Source organism: Ailuropoda melanoleuca, chromosome 14 (genome assembly GCF_002007445.2).
Source record: "Ailuropoda melanoleuca isolate Jingjing chromosome 14, ASM200744v2, whole genome shotgun sequence".
Taxonomy (NCBI): Eukaryota; Metazoa; Chordata; class Mammalia; order Carnivora; family Ursidae; genus Ailuropoda; species Ailuropoda melanoleuca.
Window position 1 is genome coordinate 12,799,595 of NC_048231.1, and position 22,697 is coordinate 12,822,291.

General features: G+C 42.5%; 1 protein-coding gene across 3 annotated transcripts in view; it reads left to right on the forward strand.

Moving 5' to 3' along the window:
- LOC100469206 (signal-induced proliferation-associated 1-like protein 1) overlaps positions 1-22,697 on the forward strand; it is a 127,287-nt gene that overhangs the window by 58,239 nt on the left and 46,351 nt on the right. For all 3 annotated transcript variants that reach the window (XM_034642441.1, XM_034642442.1, XM_034642443.1), the window contains exons 5-8: positions 2,268-2,371; positions 5,239-5,396; positions 14,417-14,990; positions 15,623-15,897. In XM_034642441.1, the coding sequence (XP_034498332.1) occupies positions 2,268-2,371; positions 5,239-5,396; positions 14,417-14,990; positions 15,623-15,897 (1,111 nt within the window). The remainder of the gene's footprint in view (positions 1-2,267; positions 2,372-5,238; positions 5,397-14,416; positions 14,991-15,622; positions 15,898-22,697) is intronic.

A 22,697-nucleotide genomic window follows, 5' to 3' on the forward strand; every position in this document is an offset into this window, starting at 1 on the left:
AAATATAACAAAGATTCATGTTCCATTCTCTCTGATAGTTTAACAATTCTGTTACGTCCATAGTATTTTCAGGATTTTGGAATTTCTTTCTTCTCAGAAAGGAAAATGTCATTATTTTGGTCCTCGTTTCATCTCTGGAACTTTTGAAACTATTTAAACTGTTTAAAATTATCAGCCAAACTTGGGGGTTTCCAAAAGTCCCCAGAAAAAGGCTGGTTGAGCTGCGTACATTACATAAATGAGGCATGCAGGAAGGAAGGCGAGAATGGGCCAGAAGTAGAAAAGCAGATAACCTTCCGCCTTGTCTTCCACATCAGCTTTCCTCTCTGGCAGTAATCCTTTTAGAATTAGACAGACATCGAAAGCGGAATGTAATTCATGAATACTAGATGACAGTCTCTTTTCTAGTTCATTAATTTTGCTCAAAATTGACATGAAACACATGTAAGTACACGTCAGAGCTGACACATTCACTTTAAGGTTTTAAAATGTACTAATCAGTTCAAGAGTTATTTATAGCAAGAGTCCTTAATAGTAGATATGTTCTTCATACTCAAGAGCTGTCTTAGGTAGTTCAGTTATTTATTGTAGTAATTTGTAGTTTTTTGTGTTGGTGGTCATTAGCGTTTAGAAGATATTTCTTCTTGGAAAGTTATATGTTGGTACGTATTTTTGCAACTTTTGAAGAGTAGTCTGTGCTTTATTTCATTTTTAGCTTGTTTCTAACCCTTTGCATTTAATGTCAGCTTCAAAAATTAAGGTCCTCCAAGAAGCTTGGGGTTGAAACTCCGGTCTCTAAAAGGTTTTTACAGGTCTGTCTGCAAGCCACTGTTGTGGTCTATTCTTAGAGCAGTGCCTACGGGCAGTGGAGCTGCTGCATTCCAGTCACTTGGGAGTGTTTATTCAAATAGATTTCTCTGCCCAGCCCCATACCCACTGAGCAGTATTTCTGGGGGTGGTGCATGGGAATCTGCCTTTTAAACTAGCTCCCCAGATGCCGCTGCACATGCTAAATTTGAGAACTGCTGCCTCTTGGTATATGCCGGGGGCTTCGTCTCGGAGCTTCTCTAAAACGCAGCGTTCTGGTCCTCAGCAGTATGGCCGATGGAGGCTTGAGTTTGCCCAGAATGAACGCAACTTCTGTCATCTTGCAGCCAGTAAGTCCAGGGTCTTTAAGACTAAAGATACTCCCTTTCGACTGGACAGTTAATAATTCTCTTCTCTGGTTTCCAGTCATTTGTGGGCAATTGATTAGTTAATGATTAAGCGGGTAGAGGTTGCTGTCGACTTAAGGAAGTTGAGAGCAGAACAATCTTAAAACATTGTTGGACAGTGCTAGAATACCTTTGTTATTCAGTGTTACAGCCTTGTTAAGTTTCCATCTGTTTCTTAAGAACAAAACATTTCCCTTGCTTAAATCAGAAGTATTGGAAAAGATGTTCTTCATCTGATATCTGGATAGAGTTCAGGGGTATGTAAACTTGGATGGGAAATAATTTTCCATTTATTTTCACTGACCCCCTAACCAAAATTTAGGACTTCCTCCAATTACGAATGTAGGCAACAAACCACAGTCGTGTAAGTTCTACCTATGGTTTTATTGCAAGTAGGAAGCATGGATATTTTCATATTGTATATTTTTTGGAGACCCTTCAAAATATTGCTTGTGTACATCACTGCTTCAAAATCAGAGTAGTTACTAGATCAATTGCTAAAACTTGTTAGAGAAATCTAATATATTTTAAAATTATTTTTGATAACTATTTTGCGGTATAATTGATTTCTATTGAAATCATATATATTTTATACATTCACAAATATTATTCTGACAAGGGATCCATAGGCTTCACTAGACTACCAGAGAGAATCAGATACAAAAAATGGGTAAGAACACCAGTGCTCGGGGCACTTGGGTGGTTCAGTCGGTCAAGCAGCTGCCTTCGGCTTAGATCATGATCCCAAGGTTCTGGGATCGAGCCCCGCATCGGGTTCCCTGCTCAGCTTGCTTCTCCCTCTGCTGCTCCCCCTGCTTGTGCTCTCTCTCTTGCTCTCTCTCTCTCCCTCTCCCTCCCTCTCTGACAAATAAGTAAATAAAATCTTTAAAAAAAAAAACAAACACCAGTGCTAGATCTTATTCTACCATCTTTTCATTCTAAACCATTTCCTTTTTTTTTTTTTGAGATGTTTTCCTTAAGTGAACTGTTTTTCCTATTCTTACCGTCATCTCATTGTTATATATATATATATATATTTTTTTTTTTCTGTAGCTGACTCCACTGGAACCCATTCTCTGTACACAACATACAAAGACTATGAAATTATGTTCCATGTTTCCACCATGCTGCCATACACGCCTAACAACAAACAACAGGTAAGAGATCCTGGTGGTGTCTGTTTCTTCGCCCTTGTTCATTTCCTCCAGAAGCCTAAGTGGCAAGTTTGTAAAATCTTAAAGCAGAATTTAATGTTGCACCTGTCACCGCAGCAGGAAGCTTTGTACTTTGCGGAAATAACGAATAGCAAATGAGCTGAAAACAAATGAAGAGACACAAATTCTAGGTTAACAGCCAGCTGGATGGCTTTGTGAATTAATCATTTGCTTTTCACCCACGGGGATTGAGTTTTTCATGGAATTTGAAGAGAACAAGTTGAAATCGTGGTGATTAGGTGACCCTGCAGGGTTGCAGAGAACATGTATGAGTGGGTGAAATTCCATCCCATGAGGCCAGGGTACAAAGCAGGAAAGTACTGATGTGTCATTTCAGATTTCAAAGGAGGTTTGGTACACTAACCGGGAGAAAAACCAAAATAAATGTCAATGGGATCTCAGAAAAAGGTTTTTTCTTAACATTTGTCAGGAGACAGCAAAGAACATAAGAAAAACGATTGCCTTTGTGTACATCATACACAGTTTCTTTTAAAAAAGATCTAAAAGCACAATGCCTATTACTAAAATGTGGTCATTGACATAGTAAATGAAGGAACCTAGGAGTGGTAGGTTGTCACAGAGCAAAATGGAACCTGGCAATATTGTTTTAGAAAGTATGTGGTCGTTGCTGTTTTTTAAAAATATGTCAAAATAAATGATACCAAACTGACATTTCAAAGAGCCAGAGAGCAAACAGCTTCTCTTTTCAATACAGTTACAAACACAAGCGATCGAGTATTACTTCTGACCTTAAAGTGGATCTAGATTTTGTTATTGTTAACTGTTATGCTAACAGAACACAGGCCAGCTGCAGAATGCATCACATCCTCTTTCCCAGAGTTTAACCGATCACGGATCTAATCGAACACTTCATCACTGCAGGTTTGATTAAATCACAAATCGAGGTAATGACATTTTGCCTCTTATAATTACTAAAGGAATCAAAAATAGGGAGCAAAGCAGTAAATCAGCTACAAATCTGAAATCTATTTAGGATAAATTCTGTGAACTGGAATTTGTTGATAGATTTTTAATGCAAATTCCAAGTTCTGGATTACCCAGAGAGGAAAACATCATGGTAAAAAAAAAATGTTTTTCTTTTTCTGACCAGTAAGTAGACAAAAAATTTCAGGACATTCACAAGTGATCTTTAAAGGATTATTCCTTCTACCTGATTACTCAGCAGAGAAAGGAAGGTGTATGGAAAGATAAAGAATTTAGTTAACAAGATTAAATTAATTGTTTATTTCTGCTAAATGAGTTGAAGTGTGTTGAGCAGCATGAGTTGGGATTTAAAGGGACACTTACCTAGATCACTGAATTTGGAGGTCCAATAAAGGCAAAAGTGTTATTATGGTCCTAAATCAGAATGAAAGAATAATTGGTACCGCTGCATCTTAAGAAATTTTAATTCTCTAGCTAGAGAATTTATTTCTTCTATGTAGACCACTCTATGCTTGGGGGAAAAAAAAACAGAACATAGCTTTTAGAATCTTGTGGCAGGAATTTGTTTATAAATACTGTCTTTCATTATATATAATGTGAGATGGATAGATGGATTTATTTCTATTTGGGTCCTTTACTAAGACATTAGTGTTACATATCAAGCAAGAAGAAAGAATCACATTGCATCAAAAAGACAATGACATCATCTATGCAGGAATGACATAATACATAGACAAATTATATATATTTTTGATGTGTCCAAGATCCTGAGTAGATTAATGATGTTTAATAATGGGTATATTCTGTATAGCAATCAGTATAGACCAGCCTTTATTTCTGTAACATCCAATAATATATCATGTTTAGAAATGAAAATAAATGGCCTCATTAGAAGATAATTTGGGATGCTTTGAAATTCCTAAGGTTAAAAGTACATTTCTGGAACATTCTAACTCCCAATTCTCAACCCTAATCTAAAAGGCTATTGTTTCTCCCAGCTGGCAGCCAATACTAGATCATTGATTTTACTGATATGTAATTTGTGTAAGTTAAAGTCACTGGAGGAAAAAAAAAAACAACAAAAAAAACTTTTATAAATGCAAGCTTATACTTAACAGTTTATATAAATGGTATATTTTGTTCTTTTTCTCCTTGTAAGAGCCTCTGTATAATAAATGTGAGAAATTCAAATTTTGTTCAACTTTTTTTTCACACTACTGAATTAAACTATCTAATAAACCCCTCTTGGAGAGCGAGCCACTGGCCTAGCCTGTCTTAGGGTGCCTGAATTGAAAGCCACCTTTCCATTTAATGTGAAACAGGAGGTGGTCTTAAGCAGCTTTCCCTGTAATTAAAAAAGCTGTTTAAACATGAAATTTAACCTGCTTTAGGAATATTAGTAATTTCTGCATTCCCAGCTGGTGACAGAAAAAGCATCTCCAGAAACACCTTACCCACATTTCTTTAAAGGAAGTGAATTAAACCAGAACATAAATTGCATTGTAATTACTTCAGCCATTCTCTTCTCTAAAACATCTTCCCTATGGCAAGTTTCTTTCTTATGTGAAAATGGAACAAAACTGTTGTTATGGAAACAGAATTTGGAGAGGCTGGAACTTGGCATAATATGCCAGATATTGGTTTGCTCCTGATGGGCTATTTTATGCAAATTACAGAATATTCATTTCTGTATTCTGCTGGGGAGGGAATAAGACAGGCTAAAATATTGACAGCAACTGTGTAGGTTTACCTACCTTAATGTGTCCTGATGAATAATAAATGTTTTAAATACAGTTACCTCAGGGAATTGGGGAGGAAAATGCAGAGTGTTGTCATTTGTGTTGTTTGCTTTTTTTTCCTTTTAGCTCCTACGGAAGCGGCATATTGGAAATGATATTGTAACAATTGTTTTCCAAGAGCCGGGAGCACAGCCATTCAGCCCCAAAAACATCCGATCCCACTTCCAGCACGTTTTTGTCATCGTGAGGGTCCACAACCCCTGCACCGACGGGGTCTGTTACAGGTACCGGCGCTACAGCTGTGGCCGCACGGGTGTTGGCTGGTGGTCACCTAGAGGGCCCCATCCAGCTCCGCTTTCTGAAGTGGCAGTGAGAAGTCTGCTGCTATTTATTTTTGTCCTTAAACTGTGCGTGTAGATGGCCGAATTCACACGACGACGTCACCTAACGGCGTTGACATTGCCCAGACACGTTGGTTAGACACCTGCTGTTTCCATTTGCACCTCCTCCTTAGGGGGTGTCCTTCATCCATACCATCTGGTCACCAACTAATTACTCATCCTGCTAATTATACCTTGCTTTTGGTATGGCAAGAGCAGAAAAGAATGATCATAATAAGTCGAAAAGTTTTAATTATTAACTATTTAAAAAGCGCAAACCCTTGCTTAGGACTGATTTGATTCACGCTAACATTTCTGACTGCAATCTTGTAGGCATTTCTGTGCTTTATGAGCCTGTGGTGGAATTGTGTCTGTGCTCCTTGTTGACCTGGTCTCATGAGTATCAGAATTCAGGCGTCTGTCTGCAAGAGGTCTTTGAGTGTTGACAAGGATAAGAACCTGAATTGCTGGGTTGACGTGGGCATCGTACCAAGAAGACGTGTAAGGCTATGCTAGCATTAACAAGATGTTTCTAATATGAATCTGTCCTTTTAAAATAGGTCTTTCCATCCCTAAAATTTGGAAGATTAAGCTTTGTTAATTTTGCATATTTGTTTTTGAATTAATACGGCCACCTACCCAGAAACTGGCCAGCACAGACTGATAATTGGCTTGTTGTGAGATCCACAACTGTCTAATTCTAGGTGTCAGTGCGGGTTAATTACAGGAGCCGAGCAAGCAAACTCAGGGAACAAAACAAATAAAGGTTGCTGTGGGCTACTGCGAGCCACCACCTTCCCTGCACACATCCCACAGTAACTGTATGTTGGCCTCTGGTGATAAGCCCAGCACTGTTCTAGGCGCTATACGTGGGTCACCTCATTTAATTCTTAAAACCCCTGCATTAGGTACTGTTTTAAAAATCCCCATTTTCACATGAGGCAGTGTGAGCGATGGAAATAGATAACTTGGCCGCGGTCAGCTGGTACCAGGCAGTTCAGATTGTAATGCACTCAGTCTAATTCTCGAGGTGGGCCCTTTGCTGCCTCGTTCCCATGCCCTGTGAAGCCGGGGTCTTCGCTGCCCTCGCTGCTGACACACAAGCTATTCTAGAACTCTAGGCTAGGGGGTGGAAACTCCAGCAAAAGAGACCTAGATCTGCAGGCCTTTGCCAGGAATATGATCTCTGAAAGCTGCTTGATTGAGGTGCGGAATGACAGACTAAGTGCAGAACGTTTGGCTGGCTGGGAGAGCTCTTCGCATTTAGAAAATACCCCCAAGCAGTTGAAACATGCTCTGGACTGGATTCATGCGAGGGATTTCCTACAACTTTGATAAAAAGTTAATCCCATTTTGATTGGTCACTACGAAGTTTGGGAGTGGAAAGCTGTGCAGTTTATTTTAGAGATTCTTCTTTAAAAGCCATTGTCTAAATAAAGTGCTGTTCGGTAGAAATGTAATGCAAGCCATATGTTAATTTTTTTATTTTTTAATGGCCATATTTTTAAAGTAACAAGAATGGGTAAAATTAATTTTAGCAATATGTTTTTTACCCAGTAATACATTTTATTTACCTGCTATATCCAAATATTATTTCAACAGATGATTTTTAAGCTTTAAAAATTATTGACCTATTTACTTATTTTTGGACTATGACTCTGAAATCGGGAGTCTCTTTTAGACTTACAGCTCATCTCAATTAGAATGCTTGATTTCCATTGGAAGTAATCTGTGTTTAGATTTTATAAAATTTGTAACTGGAAAAGTAGATTCGTATACTCAGATTGTTCCACATATGCTTTTTCAAAGCTTTCCAATAACTGTGTTGAGTGTCACTTTAAAAAATAATGTAATTTAATACTCCTTGGTCACGGTGGTCACATTTTGAGTGCTCAGTAGCCTGCACGTGGCCAGTGCAGGTCTAAACAGACTGGTCAGGAGGAAGTGTCTCAGCTTCTTCAGCACTTTGCTAGATGAGGAGGTGATGTCTATCGGATTCTTTTATACCCCACCCCCATCCCCACCTTGAAAATCATACTTTTTTGCTGGCTCTCTTATTTTTAATCTGTTACCTGGAGAGCCCGTCTTCTCAACCCCACCATGCGATGTGATGCCAGACCCTTTGTGGGAGGACACCGAACACCCCAGCTCATGCCACATGAGCTAGCCTGGCATTTCCTAGTTGCCAAGCTTGTTTGAAGACCCAGCACACGTGGCTTTATAAACTGTGAATTGGGGCCTTTTGTAAATCCAAGAGATCCAATTTGGAACATCACTAAAAGAAATCACAGCAAACTAAAGTAGCGATCTTTTCCTGTTGTAAACTTGAGGTGTAGTAATCGTTCTGAGCCCCTCTCAAACCAAAGTAGGCATGTTTCCTGGGGTGTGTGGTGATGTCAGATGTTTAAAGTCCCAGAAAAACTGGGCAACTTTCTTGTAGTTAATGCTTAGGAAGAATTTTGTGAAGGGGTCCGTGTTCTCATGAAAATAAACGCATTATGGGGCGCCTGGCTGGCTCAGTCGGTTAAGCGGCTGGCTCTTGATTTCAGCTCAGGTCATGCCCTCAGGGTCCTGGGACAGAGCCCCATGTTGGGGGTCCACACTCAGTGGGGAGTCTGCTTTAGGATTCTCTCTCCCTCTGCCCCTCCCTGATGCGAGTGCATATTGCACACTCTTTCTCTAAGTTAAATAATCTTTTGCAAGAAGAAAAGAAATGTATTAGGAAGCAGAATAGAAAATTTGTATCAATTTTAAGATAAAATATGGTCTTCCAAAGAATTTCTGTACCTGAGCTTTTCTCAAACACCAGGCACTCCCCAAACTATTAGGGATATGAATTTATGGGCCTCCTTTATTAGAAGTACTTTGGTAGAAAAGTTTAGAGCTGAGTTGATTTATACTAAATTAGATTTAAATCTAATTTAACTCTATCCCTGAGTAATATAGTTAGAGTGATTCAGGTGCTCATTGAAAATCTCTTGTTCCGAACTTTCTGCCCGGTGAACATTCACATTTATTTATTGACATCTACTTGGTACCTGTAATGAGGAAAGTGCAAAAGTTGTTTTCTCAAAGGAGCTTCTTGCTCTAATCGGGTAGGAAAGTGTGGGGTCAGTCCAGTCTGAAGTTACAAGGAACATTTAACTGAGAAAATGGGATATGGCATGTCTTTTAAAGCACAGATGGATGAAATTCAGTGGGAAAAAGAGAAATAATTCTAGGAGTGGCCAGCATTATATACAGAAGTGTAGGCACAGGAAGGAGGGTGGAAGATACAATAAGAAGGCTGCTATTGGAGATGGGGTTACTGTGCAGTGGAGGCCCTTGGCATGCTAGGTTGTCTCGTAGCATAGTATAAATAGAATTTTGGGGAAATTCACCCAGTGTCACCATGCAAGATAATTTGTATACAAAAAGGCAAATTTGGAGCTTCCTGCTGTCGTTCATTGATTTTTTTTTTTTTTTTTTGTCAGTTCTTTACAGCCCTTATCGTGTATGTGCTAGGCACTATTATAGGCTCTGGGATGCAACAGGTAAACAAAAAGAGAAAAATCCCTGTGGTGGATATGGAGAAGAGGTCCTGAAATAATGGGTGTTCTCTCCCTAGTGACTGAAAAGTTGATAGAAGGAAAAACTATTTCAAACTAATTCTCAGGCCAGTTAGCTTTGAACAGTAGACATAGCCAAGAACTCAGAAATGAATCACTAAGTCTGTACTGTGCCCATACCTGTTAAGAGAGCCCTCTGGTTTCTCTGTTTTGTTTGGTATCCTTACACTGAGCTTCATCGTCTGGTCCCGGCTGATAGAGCATATTAGAAGGAACAAATCAAAAAGATGAGGAACTGTTCAGTGGCAAGGATGTGCTGAAAACATCAATAAGTGATTACTAATAAGAGAAAAAACATCAATAAGTGATTACTAGTAAGAGAGATGCAGAAAAACTATTCATATCAGTGATTCAAAGCCAATAAGCAAAGCAGTCTGGGGTCATTTGGTTTGGGAGCAAAGGACCAAAATAGACTTCATTCACCCCCTCAGGGCCTCATTGTAAAAACTCAATTGAAATATTTTTCAACATTTTTTGGCACCCAGTGAATTAGGAGATCAAGGCAGGGATCCTCACAGGTTGCAGATGCCGCAAAAAGAGATACACCTGTCTCATAATGGAAGGACACAGCCCCACTTATGAATTAGTCCTATTCCCTACTCGCCTCCCCCCCCACACTGAACCTGAATCTGATCAAACTTCTGGAGAAACCAATGTACAGGAAATACAAAAGACAGAAGAACATGCCCATATTGGGCAAAATTCAGACACCATGCTACTGTATGTGAGAAACAGCCCAATTTCCTCAACACATAAATGTAAGAAATAAAAGAGAAAGTGAGAGAAGTAGAGAGGAATGAACAGAATACAAAAAATTTAAGATAAAATTAATTAAAATGTGTGGGTCTTATTTGGATCCATTTTAGATAAAAATATTTTTAAAGTTTTAGGACATCTTCAGCAACTGAAAATTGGAACATTGACTCACTATTTGATGAAATTAAAGAATTATTATTAATTTTAAAACTATAGTAATAAGTGGTTATAATAATGACCTGAGTCTTCAAAGCAATTGTTAAATTGTGGTCAGTAACTACGTTCAGAAAGGTAGAAATGTATGTTTCCCCTCTCAGAGAGATTTCCATATTCAGAGGTTAAAATATAATAAATGTTGAAAGGAGATAGTATGATATATTACAAAAAGCACTTGGAATCAGACCAGATTGTGAAACCTCTCAGATCTTAAATTTCCCTTTCTATGCAGTGGAAGGTTGCTTGACATCTACTTAAACTCCCATAAGTAAAGTATCTAGTGTAGGCAGGGAGTGTGGTGTGTGCATATTAAATGTGCACGCCCTTCTTTTCTTGAATAAAAATAAATATGCAAGCTACAGCTAGGAAGAAAAAATCAAAGTGGGTCAAATGATAGACATTTTTTTCAGAAAGTCTATTCTAAGCCTAATCAGCATTCCTATTGTCCAGTGTAGCTGACCTTTCTAAGACAAAAATTGGAACATGTGACTCTTGGTGCTTAAAACCGTTTGAAGTTCAGACTCCCTCGCGTACAGCCTCCTGCCCGAGGTCCTTCAGGCCTGGCCTTTCCGCTGTCAGCCTCCCCTGGGGCCGCTGCTGAGTCTCCTCCGCACCCCAACCCCTGGAGCCATGTGGCGCTACTTACAGCTCCCAGAACACACCGCGCTCCGCCCCTCTTCTCCGCACATGCTGCTCTCTGGGCAGGAAGGCCTCTTCTTACGCACCCCTACCCCTCCTTCAGCTGATGCATTCCTGCTTTTCTTTTCTCTGGGGGGGCTCCCCTGACCTCCCAGGTCTAGGTAAATTGCCTTTCCTGTGTTTCCAGTAGCACCCCGCACCTCCCGCAAGAGCGCTCAGACCTCTGTGCGTAGCCCCGCGAGACCTGGCGCTTCTGGAGGGCTGAGCCTGTGACAGCTCACCCTTGATCCTCAGTACGGGCACAGTGCCTGACACATAGTAGGTGCTCAGTGAGCATTGGTGAATGAGTCCTCGTAGAAGTCAAGAGCCCAGCCCCCCCTTTCCTCTCCCCCCCCACCCCCCGCCGGAGAGAGCGATGGGCACATGTTTGTTCTGCCGCTCATCTTGCCTGTCCTTTGCCCAGGTCTGCTTTCTGAGAAAGCTCCCTAAGCTGGCCGTGTGATCCAGCCCCCAAGAAGGGGAAACTTCCCTCTACCATTCTGAGGCTGAGTCCCCTTCTTTCTAAATTGGGGGTTGGAGTTGCTTATTGCCATTTCCATGTGCTTCAGAAATTCAAACGTTGTCTTCTCACTTTTTTCCATTGAGACTTCGGATGTCTCTGGAACATTTCCCATGTATCAACTTGAAATTGGCTTTGGGTGTCAAGATCTGCTACTGTATCCAAGGTCGTTGATGGCAGCAAATGCTACAAAGCCCAGGCTAATGGTGGTCTCTTCAGCTGTGTGATACCTGTGGATGGTGCCTTTTGCAAGCACCTCAAGAGTGGGAGGTTTAAAAATGTTCCTTCACAAGGAATAGTGTGGTCTTATCATAGAGCATGCTGCTGGCCATCTAGAAGCTCAAATTCCAGTCCTGGCTCTCTGTAACAGGCTCTGTGCAAATCCTTTACTTCTCAGAGTCCGTTTCCTGGAGAAGTGGAGCATTCGTACCAGCCGTTCAAAGGGAGGTTGTTCAGGGCTGTGCCAAATGTCAGTAAAACAGGACACTTGCCTAGTCCTTAAGTCGTACTCCCAACGTTTGGAGGATGGAACGTGTTTTTGTGTTAAAATGAACACAGCTATTCCTCAGTAGAATGCAAAGTCAAGATGACTTTTAAGATGAAACTCAAGATTTTCTTGGCAGGAGTTTGAGGAACGCTGAATTCTCCATGTTCTCTTCTGGTGCTAACTTTCCGTAATTGCCGAGGCTCTGAGCTTCTGTCTGCTGGGTAACTCTCCTGAGTAGAACGTCCAGTCCTCAGCACTGCCGAGTACATAAGGCATGGCTAGGACGGTAAAGCATGTGTAATTTCTCAGGAGCTCCAGTATTGCCCGTGAGGCTAACATAAGTGTGTTCAAACAGAAGCCCTTTGGACTCTGCTTTTAAAAACAGCAGGAACCATTCATGATTAATACATCTTAAGGATCTATATAGAGCAAACTGAAGTTCTACAAAGGTTTCTTATAAGGCAAAAATATTCTTTCTTCTGAGCTTAAAGCAGGCGTTATTATCAGGAGTTCAGAATCTGTGGCATCTAAATTAATGAGCTTTTAACCTTGTAGAAAACCTTGAAGTTAGATTAACCCAAAACAAGACCTTTTGTTTGAAAAAAGCATCCCAGAGCATCATGCTTCTCATCTTCAGCAAAGGTTCTATTTCTAATGATGCAAAACTGATTTTAGCATCTGTATCATTTACCTCCCTACCATGATGAATCATTGATAATTATATGTTGAGGATTCAGTTCTTTCCCTCATAGTTCATTCTAGAGGCTTCTAATTATCGTTGGGTTTTCAGCATATGTTTGTCTAAAGTTCTAAGAGTTAATAAATAGATCTGTAAAAAGCCAGTGAGTTTAAGGGGCAAGTGGATAGATGATGCTCATATTGGCACCCCCTGGTAAGCATTTTCCTCTCCTTATTTAAAAGAAAACCGCAGCTGCTTCTGAGAAAGAATAACAATTTGAAGTGAAATTAGCAAGAGAAGGAATTGCCAATTTAAAAATTAGTGTTTCTGGATCCTTACAGGATTCCTCTTTAGAAAAGCTAACATATCTGGATTTTCGCATCTTTTGCTTGACTTAAAAAAAAAATGATCAAATTAAAATTATACAGCTGTCAGCATTCAAGCCAGACAGCTCACAATAGACAAGAAAAATTGCCTTTCTAATACTGGTATAATTAGGCTGTAATGCATATGGAGGTTTCTGTGAATTCTCATCTCCAGTTAGAAAATGGAGTGTTGTTTGCCACCTTTCCTCCTCATGAAGCTAACTAGATAGTCTTTTTTTTTTTTTTTTTTTTTTTTTTTTTTTTAATTTGTGAAAACCAACAAATTGGCCATTCCATGGCATCTTCAGACAAAATAGGTAACTTCTGTCCTGGGTTTCCCAATTTTTATTTATTTATCCTATTTTCATGAGAAATAATCCTTTTTTGAAAAGCAATGTTAAATATCTTAAACCCTTCTTAAAACAAAACAGAACAAAAAATAATAATGAAATAGAGCTCTTCAATTTATTTTGAAAGATATGCACTGTCTGATTATGACTTTTCCATTCTGGAAATTCAGAAAAATATTTTATATTGCTTCCTTAATACTTAGTACAATCGCATAATGGACTCACTTTTAAATAATTAGATAATTTGAGAAGAGGGACGTTCGATCTGTTAGAATCCTCATTCCAGCCCTCTCAAACTTCACTAAGGATCCTAGAATGAGGTCTTAGAACAAGATAGAAGACACACAACCTTTCTGTTTCTGTTTAACTTTTGTTATTACTGTTATAGGAAAAACTTGATTTTTTTTTCCTTTTTGAGATTAAAAATAACAGGTTATTACAGATGCTTGTATGGTCCTTATCTTAGTCCCAGTTTTAACAATATTATGCAGAAGAAGTGACTGGGGCAGGCTTTCTCAAATCAATGGTGCTTGAAGGAATAGGAAAAGGAAAACATTTCCTCACAAATACATTGTCAGAATCAAATACCAAATGTAGAGAATGTGGACCAAAGAATAGCTCAGTTTAAAAATATGATTTTAAAGCACTGTTGCTTATTACTATAAAAATCATAATCATTTTAATATTGAAATTTCAGTTTTCGTTTTAAAATTATGCTTTTTGGTCTGGTTGCATAGGCCAGCAAATAATATTTGTTTAGTTTTTTAAAAAATTTAATCCATTGCTTTTATGTCCTGCATCTTTGGGTATTTTCATTATAAGCTGTCTGCACATAAGCATCATATCTAAAATGAAGACCACATTTGTGTTCTTGCAAAATCTGTGCTTGTTCGAAAAGGTTATGCTGATTATAGTAACCCCTGCTTGGAAATAATCAGTAGGTATTTAAAGGTAGAATATTAGACTTTTTTTCCCCATGGAGTTATGGTTGATTTACTATCCATTAATGTAAGGAAAGTTTTTACTTTAAGCTTTTTGGGGTTTTTTGGACTAGAAAAAATTTTGTGTTCTGTAAATCCTAAATATGGTTGAATGAAAAGTTGTGTTGGTGTTAAATAGAAACGTCTGTTATTTTTATGGGACAGTGATAGTTCTCTTCCTCCTGAGGGATGTCTTTTTCTTTGAGAATGCGTATTTTATTCTCGTGCTGTGAGACTGAGAAGTCCTGACGCTCCTCTCTTTTCACCTTTGCTTTTGTCTCTTAGTGTGGCCGTCACCAGGTCCAGAGACGTGCCTTCCTTTGGACCTCCCATCCCCAAAGGGGTCACTTTCCCTAAGTCAAATGTGTTCAGGGACTTCCTTTTGGCCAAAGTGATTAATGCAGAGAACGCTGCTCACAAATCAGAAAAATTTCGGGCCATGGCAACCCGGACCCGCCAGGAGTACCTGAAAGATCTGGCAGAAAAGAATGTCACCAACACCCCTATCGACCCGTCTGGCAAGTTCCCATTCATCTCTCTGGCCTCCAAGAAGAAGGAGAAGTCTAAGCCATACCCAGGAGCTGAGCTGAGTAGCATGGGGGCTATTGTGTGGGCTGTCCGGGCCAAAGACTACAACAAGGCCATGGAAATCGACTGCCTGTTGGGGGTCTCCAACGAGTTCATTGTGCTCATCGAGCAGGAAACCAAGAGTGTGGTTTTCAACTGCTCCTGCAGAGATGTGATAGGGTGGACCTCAACTGACACCAGCCTCAAAATCTTTTATGAGCGAGGAGAATGTGTTTCGGTGGAGAGTTTAATTAATAGTGAGGACATCAAAGAGATTGTCAAAAGGTTGCAGGTGAGTATTTTCCTTCCACTTCCCCACGTTCAGTTTCCCTTTCCTGACGCTCTCAGTGCAGACTAGAAGCAAGTTACTGAAGTCGGTGCTATTTTATCAGCTCCTCTGAAAACTCCCTGGATGATAGGAAGCGACCCAGAGTTTACGTGACACTTGTTTTCCATCGTTTTTCAGAAGGAAAAGTAGAACAAGTGGGAAAAGACACATTTGCCGTGGTTTGTGCTGGAAACCATGTGCGTGTGACCTGATCCCACTGCCTTGGTGGCTGGCGAGGTGGCCCAGCCAGGCTGCTTTAGTTGTTGAGAAGAATTGTTCGATTGAGCATCTGCTCCCTTGAATTTTTTAAGGGCGAAGCGAGTAGCAGAATACAGTCTCTTGGCTGCCAGCTCCCTGTAGGTCTCTGTTAGAGGTTTCCTTGTAAGCTCAGGGAAGCCATTGAGTTCTTTGGACAGAACAAGTATGTTCTTTTTGGCCTAATGAATGGAGGGTAGTGAGGGGGAAGTAACCAGATGCTCTTCAGCCGGCAGCAGGGCATTAAGCAGTAGCCCTGCTTGCAGTGTTTTCCCAGCGCCCTGTCCACCACTTAACACCCTGTGGCGTTCAACCGTGATTTCTTTTGTTTCCTTGTCCAGTTTGTGTCCAAAGGTTGTGAATCGGTGGAGATGACTCTGCGAAGGAATGGGCTAGGACAGCTCGGCTTCCACGTCAACTACGAGGGCATCGTGGCGGATGTGGAACCGTATGGCTATGCCTGGCAGGCAGGGCTGAGGCAGGGCAGCCGGCTGGTGGAGATCTGCAAGGTGGCCGTGGCCACCCTGAGCCATGAGCAGATGATCGATCTCCTGAGAACATCCGTCACGGTGAAGGTCGTCATCATCCCCCCGCACGAGGACTGCACCCCACGGAGGTAGGGCTGAGTTGGCAGCTGGGGCCCTGGGAAGCCAAGGCCGGGTTTGTGTGCCGTTAAGCACATCTCCTGCTGGGTGGAGGAGTCAGGTGCTGGGCAATGTGTCGGGTTACACGCGGTGCTGGAAGTGCCATCCGTGGAAAGTCTGACTCGGGACGTGGCTCCCTGGTCTGTGGCAAGAGCAGCTGGAAAGAGTGACTGACTTGGATCTTTCCCAGGATTTACATCTGTGGACTTAAAAGCTTGCCAGTACAGACAGAGAAGTCTGGGGATACCCATCTTAAATAATCCTGTGCGGTAGCTAAGAAACATGCAGTGTGTAATATTCAAAGACACAGCAACACACACTGTCAGGCTTGCTGACACTCTTACTCATCATTCTGCCAGAATTCACAGTGCCCTTTTGACCCCTGCTCCCTCATTCTGGAGCCCTGGACGTGACTTAGCAGGCGTTCTCTTAACTGCATCTGTGTGTGTCGGGAATTGGCTTCAAATGAGCTGGTCCTGCGCGTGCTGCTTTGGCAGTTGTGTCCCCAGCCCTTTCGCAGAGGGAAGCCCGGGAGCTCCCTGTCCCTCCTAGCTCCTGCCAAGCCAGCAGCATGCTTGAAAATTTAATTTCTTGGTCTCTGGGGAGGTTTCTTGATGGAACAAATTTAATCAACTGTTTCTTTTCTCCTTTGGGCATGTCCGTGCTATTTTTACTAGTTTTTTGCAATCTGTTAATTCGCTTTCAGCCCATTATTGTCTAAGAGTTTCTCTTAAGCTTTGGCAATTAATTCTTAGGCCTTCTAAAGCCAAAACATCCTTAGCCTGTTTTTTCCCCCCAAAACATGACCTGTCCTGTACCTGGGCCGTCATGGATTCTTGAACAGTGGATGGTATAATGTGTAAACCATTATAATGGGTTATTCGTGTCCTTTAAAAAGTGAACACAGTGACACCCTACCTACATGTGCTTCAGCTCTTCAGACCAAATGTTGCAGACCAGTCGGGCGCTCCAGGTGGTGTTTCTGAACGCTGCTTGCTGCCCAGATGGCCCAGAGACTAGGTGCCTCTTTCAGAATATGGTGAACTCCCTCTGTCTAATAGTTTCAAGAACGGCTCCCTTTTGGATGACTGGATTTTTCTTTTTTTCTTTTTTTTTTAAATTATTTATTTATTTATTCGACAGAGATAGAGACAGCCAGCGAGAGAGGGAACACAAGCAGGGGAGTGGGAGGAAGAAGCAGGCTCCTAGCGGAGGAGCCTGATGTGGGGGCTCGATCCCATAATGCCGGGATCACGCCCTGAGCCGAAGGCAGACGCTTAACTGCTGTGCCACCCAGGCGCCCCTGGATTTTTCTGGAAACCAAAATATGTATCCAGAACTTTTTATTTCAGCTATTTTGGGGGGGATGGGGGATATTCTGAAATTGCCTTACACACTGCCCTGCCTTAGTTAACCAGGTGTTTTTGGGTTCCTCAAGCACATCGTCATTAGTGTTAAACATTTGCTGAACTGGGATTCAGGAATGACTCTGGAGGTGAGATGCTTAGGTCCTTACAACACTCTCCAGCTGCTCTGTGCTCCTTCTCTGGTCCTTCTGTCTTCTGTGCCTTGGTCTCACCTTCACATTGTGTGCTTGATCATTTCTTAATAGGCAGCTATAAACTGGAGCAGATAACCAAGCTTTGTAACTTGTCAACCTTAATTACACACAGTACAGAATTAAAGACACTGGTCTAAGGACTAATGGTCTGACCATGAGTTCGTAGATGGCATGGCGCCATCTTGTCTGCTCAGAGACCTTTCCCCTGGCTTCTAGGCTCCTCCCCAGTTTGTGTGGGGTGGAGGAGGATGGGAATAGGAGCGCGTGAGTGTGCATATGTGATGAACGGGTGGGCGACATTACTGACGTTGAATTGTGCATGGGTCGGAAGGCCTGACTCTGGGTAGATAGGTCTGTGGTCGGAGGTGGTTTATCTACAGCAATATACGAAGCCAGATACGTCTTCTGTGGTGTGTTGGTAAAAACAACCAGCATATGCTGAGGATTTAATTTGCCGGGTTGGAAAAAACACTTTGACGTGGATTAGTGCTTTTAATCCTTATAACAACCTTATGAGGTAACAGTATTAGTATTATTCCTATGTAAAGGAAACCAAGACTCAGGTTAGTAACTTTCCAAGCTCATCTGGCAAATTTAGGTCTCACTTGAGAATCCAAGCTCTTAACTATTACTTTGTAGGCTTGGGGCACAAATCCTGTTTTACATACCAGCATAAGCAGGGATCTGCTGGTATGGTGGCTTTCTGCTGAAGAACAGAGCCTTGATTTGTAGCATTTGCTGATTCCCATGGTGTCAGTATTGCTTCTGTGGTCGGTTTCAAGCTCCCAGCGTGACGGCGCTGAGCTGAGTTGGGATAGATGCTCACCGTGTGGTCCTGCAAGCCAAGACAGGCCGCCTGCTGCACCCCACGAATGAATGAGCGTGTTGTCTTCATCCTCTAGCCCGCTGCTGGGACGCTCATTGCCGCTCTCCTAGCCAGTGGAGCTGGCAGTGACGGGACGGAGAGGTGTTAGGAACCTGCCCCCAGTAGGGCGTAGAATGGGAGGCTGGGATGAGGGGTGGGTGCCGCGCACAGCCCCGCGCCTGATAGGCACACACTGTGCCTTTCACATGACAGGTTCCTTCCAAAAAGCCCCAGTCACAGCTTCTGGGCAGTTGTGAAATGGTGCCATGGATGCCACTGGAGGACTGGAAACCCTGCTTTCCCCTTCCCTCCTTTAGAAACAACTTCTCAAAGGAACAGTGGAAGCATGAACACCTTGCTCTAATTTCCAACAAAATAAGATAATGCTCTTGTCATTTTTCTCTCCTTCACACTTCACATTTCCACTGCTGTTTTCCTAGCAACTGATTACTCTGTTCTTTGACTAGTCACTCTCTTCTTTGTCAGCTGTTCCTGCAGCTCCAGCATGAGGAAATGGGCCTCCTCCAGGCCCCCTGTCCCACAGCCCCTCAGCTGCCTGCTTCTCTGGTGGGGGGGGTGGGGGGTGCAGGGTCTTAAGGGGTCACAGGCGCCTGACATGCTGACCGGACGTAAATACAGACACCCGTGTGTGTTCACATGGGAGAGTCCTTAGTTTTGAAAAGGCAGGGTTTTTTGTTTGTTTGTTTGTTTTAATGAAAGGAACAATCTAACAGCAACGTGGGGCTTCAATCATAAAAGTGAAATAGGGCTCTTTTCCCTGTTCTTGGGATATAAGCAGATCCCCTATGAATTGCTTTCACACCAAAGTTGTTTTTAAGGGAAGAAAGGACAGGGGAAGTAAAGTAAAATTCCTGAGTGCCTGCTGTGTATTGGGCATTAACAACAACAACAAAAAAAGTCTTCTGTTTCCATTGAAACAATGAGGAGAATGAGGTTTGGAGAGGTTCCGTGGTTGCCCAGCGAGCAAGCAGGACGAGTGAGAGGGACCGAGAGTGACCGCCCGCCGCAGGCCGTCCTGTCCTGCAGAAGCAGCCTCCACCGGAAAGCTTCCCGAGGAGTGAGGGGTCCAACGTCAGGAGGGTCCCCTCACCCCCGCCAGACCCTGACTGCCCAGTGCTGGAGCCCGTGACCTGCCTTTATCTGGTGGTGCCTGCGACCTCTGAAGCCTCAGCAGCCGTGCCCTTGGCGAGATGAAAAACACCCTGCCAGCAATTTCACCCACATCAAATCATGATGTTGTGAACGGTGTTGTGCAGGGGTGGTGGACCTTCCTTCTGTGGAGGGCCCCTAGCCTGCAGCTTCTGAAGAAAGCAATCAAGGACCATTCAGAGGAAGAGCTAAAAACAAACAAGTTACATAAAAGGACCAAATTACTTTTTAAGTAGAACAGATCAGAGTTTTGTCTTCATTTTAAAACACAAGTATTCAAAATGCAAAAGCATACTGCTTTGGAACCAGAAAGGCTGTGGGAGTTCATTGGGTTCAGATCACTTATCTTTCAGGCAGAGAGCTTTGGTGCAAAGGGGTTAGGTATTTTTTCCAAACCCAGATCACAGGGCCTGTTAGGGCCCTAGCTGTCCTCAGACATCTGACTTGGCTGATTCAAGAGTCCAGTGTGGAGATGGTCTGTTGGGCATGCTGTACAATGGTTTTTCTATCTGTATTCTTAGTGTTGAAAGGAAAAAGGGGAGAGCAATGGATCATCAGAACGTAAAGGAGAAAGAAAGAATAAAAAGGCTGAGAAAGAGAGTAGGGAGAAGGAGTGGCCTTTCAACTACCAGAGTTTTATCGTGTTGCCATGTGTCTCTTAGGCCCGAAATACTGAAACTGTAATTCCTGTGGCCCATCGCTCATTAAAGATTATTGTTTTCCACTTTGTGGTAGACCGTGGTGCATGAGATGAGTAGTCCCTAGACGTGAAGAAGTCTGGGGACTTGGAGTAGATGTATTGTTCAGTTAGTGATGAAGGCTAACCTCCACGTAGGTTAATCCTGTGAGCTCAGATCCTGGCTGTGCCACTTCCTAGCTTTGCAGTCTTGGGCAGATTAATCTCTCCAGGCCTCTGTTTCTTCATCTAAAAAAGTGGGGTTAATGACAGCGCCTGCCTCAGAGCTGTTGTGGCGCTGCCAGATTGTCCATGTTCGTTACTGTTCAATACCGCATTTACTCGAATGGCACAATACAAATCCTTCTGTGAATTTTCATGTGTGTCACTAAAAGTCAGCTCTTATCCTTGTTCTTCAGTGTACAGCCCACTTCTTGACTCCATGTATCATTCTCATATTTCCAGAGATAAGTAAGCCACGGGAGGCTGGTGGGTGGGCTGTCCCATCACGGACGGCAGCGAGACTGGCGAGTTGGCCGAGGTGCAGCGGATCTGCTGTTCTTGCTCTCTCGGAATGAGTCTTCTCTCCCCGCTGAGGCTTGATCGTCCTGCATCCTGTTATCATCGCCTGTGCAGGACATTTCTTGCGACACCTGAGAGGTGGTAGAAATGAAATACAGACAGAGAGAAGACCAAGTCTTGGGCTCCCGGGGTCTTTTAACCGGTTTTAGTGTGAAATGTTACGTAGCTTCAAAGACTATTTCTAAGAGTTTTTGAACTAGAAGAGAGTTCAGCGATTACCAATTCCAAATCTTTCATTTCCAAATCTTTCATTTCCCAAAGAAGCTAAGGCCCCAGAGATGAAGGCAGCTTGTCTGTTTCAGGGGACATTGTATTTGTTTCTGTCATCATTATTTATATATCGCTGTCTGCCATGAGGCAGCCTGTGCCTGTAAAGGTGCATGTACAGGACCAGGGAGTTAAAACCCAGCAAGAGAATCTGTCAGAGGGAGGGGTGTGCTGAAGGGGAGACGCGGCTTACGGGAACATTTTTGAAAAGTTGGTGCCCAGCGATGGCAATGTTCTGTGCCTGTGCTGGTTGCTGGCAGCCAACGGAAAGATGGAAGGTTGGAAGATATGTATACGTGTATGCTGGATAAATGACATGCCCCTTTGGATTTACAAGGTAAGACGGACCAGTGCTGAGGGGAAGCAAAAACTATTCCTGACTTTGAGGTGGAGGGAAATTTTCCCATGGATATTTGCAAGTTTTTATTACTGCCCCTTTTGCAAGCTGCAACATTCTTGGATTATATTTATAGACCCGGAGCACAAGTTACTGTATAATATGCCATATATGGTCAGAAATGGAAGACTTCAAACCATACTACACTAATACCTCTATTAAGAACCAAAAAAGTATTGCAGCTTTTTTGTCAGAACGATCAGATCCAAGCTAGAAATTATGTCAAAGGCTGAGGTGACATTCCCTCCTATCAGAGAAAAGGTCTATTATATAAGAAGTCATTAGCTGCTAGAAGCCATGTCAGATGTGCCATAAAGCAGTGTTTTGCAAACTGCGGGCTGTAACTCCTGAGCAGATCATGAAATCCAGTCAGGAGCTGCATTCAGTGTGTTTCTTTAAAGGAACGGGTTAACACGGAACACCGCAGAATGGAAGCGTGTGTGTATTTGTGGCTGGGCTGCATCACAGTGTAAAATGTCTTTCTTACTGGGCTCATGGTCCCAAAAGTTTGAAAGCGACTGTCACCAGTGCTTCTAAGGGGTACAGCGGAGCCTTGGCGGAGGGTCAGATTAAGGTTGACTTAGGTCTTTAGGGAATCAGGAGGAGTGGTAAGAAAACTCTAAGGAAAGGTGCCTGCTGGAGACTGGGGCTGAGACTGAGCGGGCACGGACCCCAGCAAATGCACGCGCCTCAGAAGCGGCCCTTCTCAAAACCCGTGTCTCATGAGGTGTGGGAGAGGGCGCATTGTGGCGTGCACACAAGAGACACGCACACAAGGTCCTGAGACACTGATGCCTTCCATTGTGCTGCTTCCCCCACCAACACAAGCCCGTTTCCCAAATCAAGACCCAGCCTTTGGCCCCGTGCTGTGCGGTCAGGAGCCACAGGTTGCCTGTAGCTGAGGGGCCCTTGTCACGTGGCTAGTCTGAAGTGAGACGTGCTGTATGTATAAAATACACACCAAATTTAGATCAGTGTCCCTCATCTTCTTGTTTTTATATTGATTTCTTGATTACTATTCAAATGACACATCTTAGATATATTACATTAAATAAAAAATTAATTTCACCTGTTCCTTTTACTTTTTTCATGTGGCTGCTAGCTCGCATCATGTGTCTAGTGGACAGCACTGTTTGGACTCTTTCCTCTGTCTCTGAAGTGTTTCATCATCACTCTTAACCCTTTCTTTCCCAGTCCCCACCTGCAGCTCAGTGTTTGAAATTCCTTTAAGCAAGAAAGTCTTTTTTTTTTTTT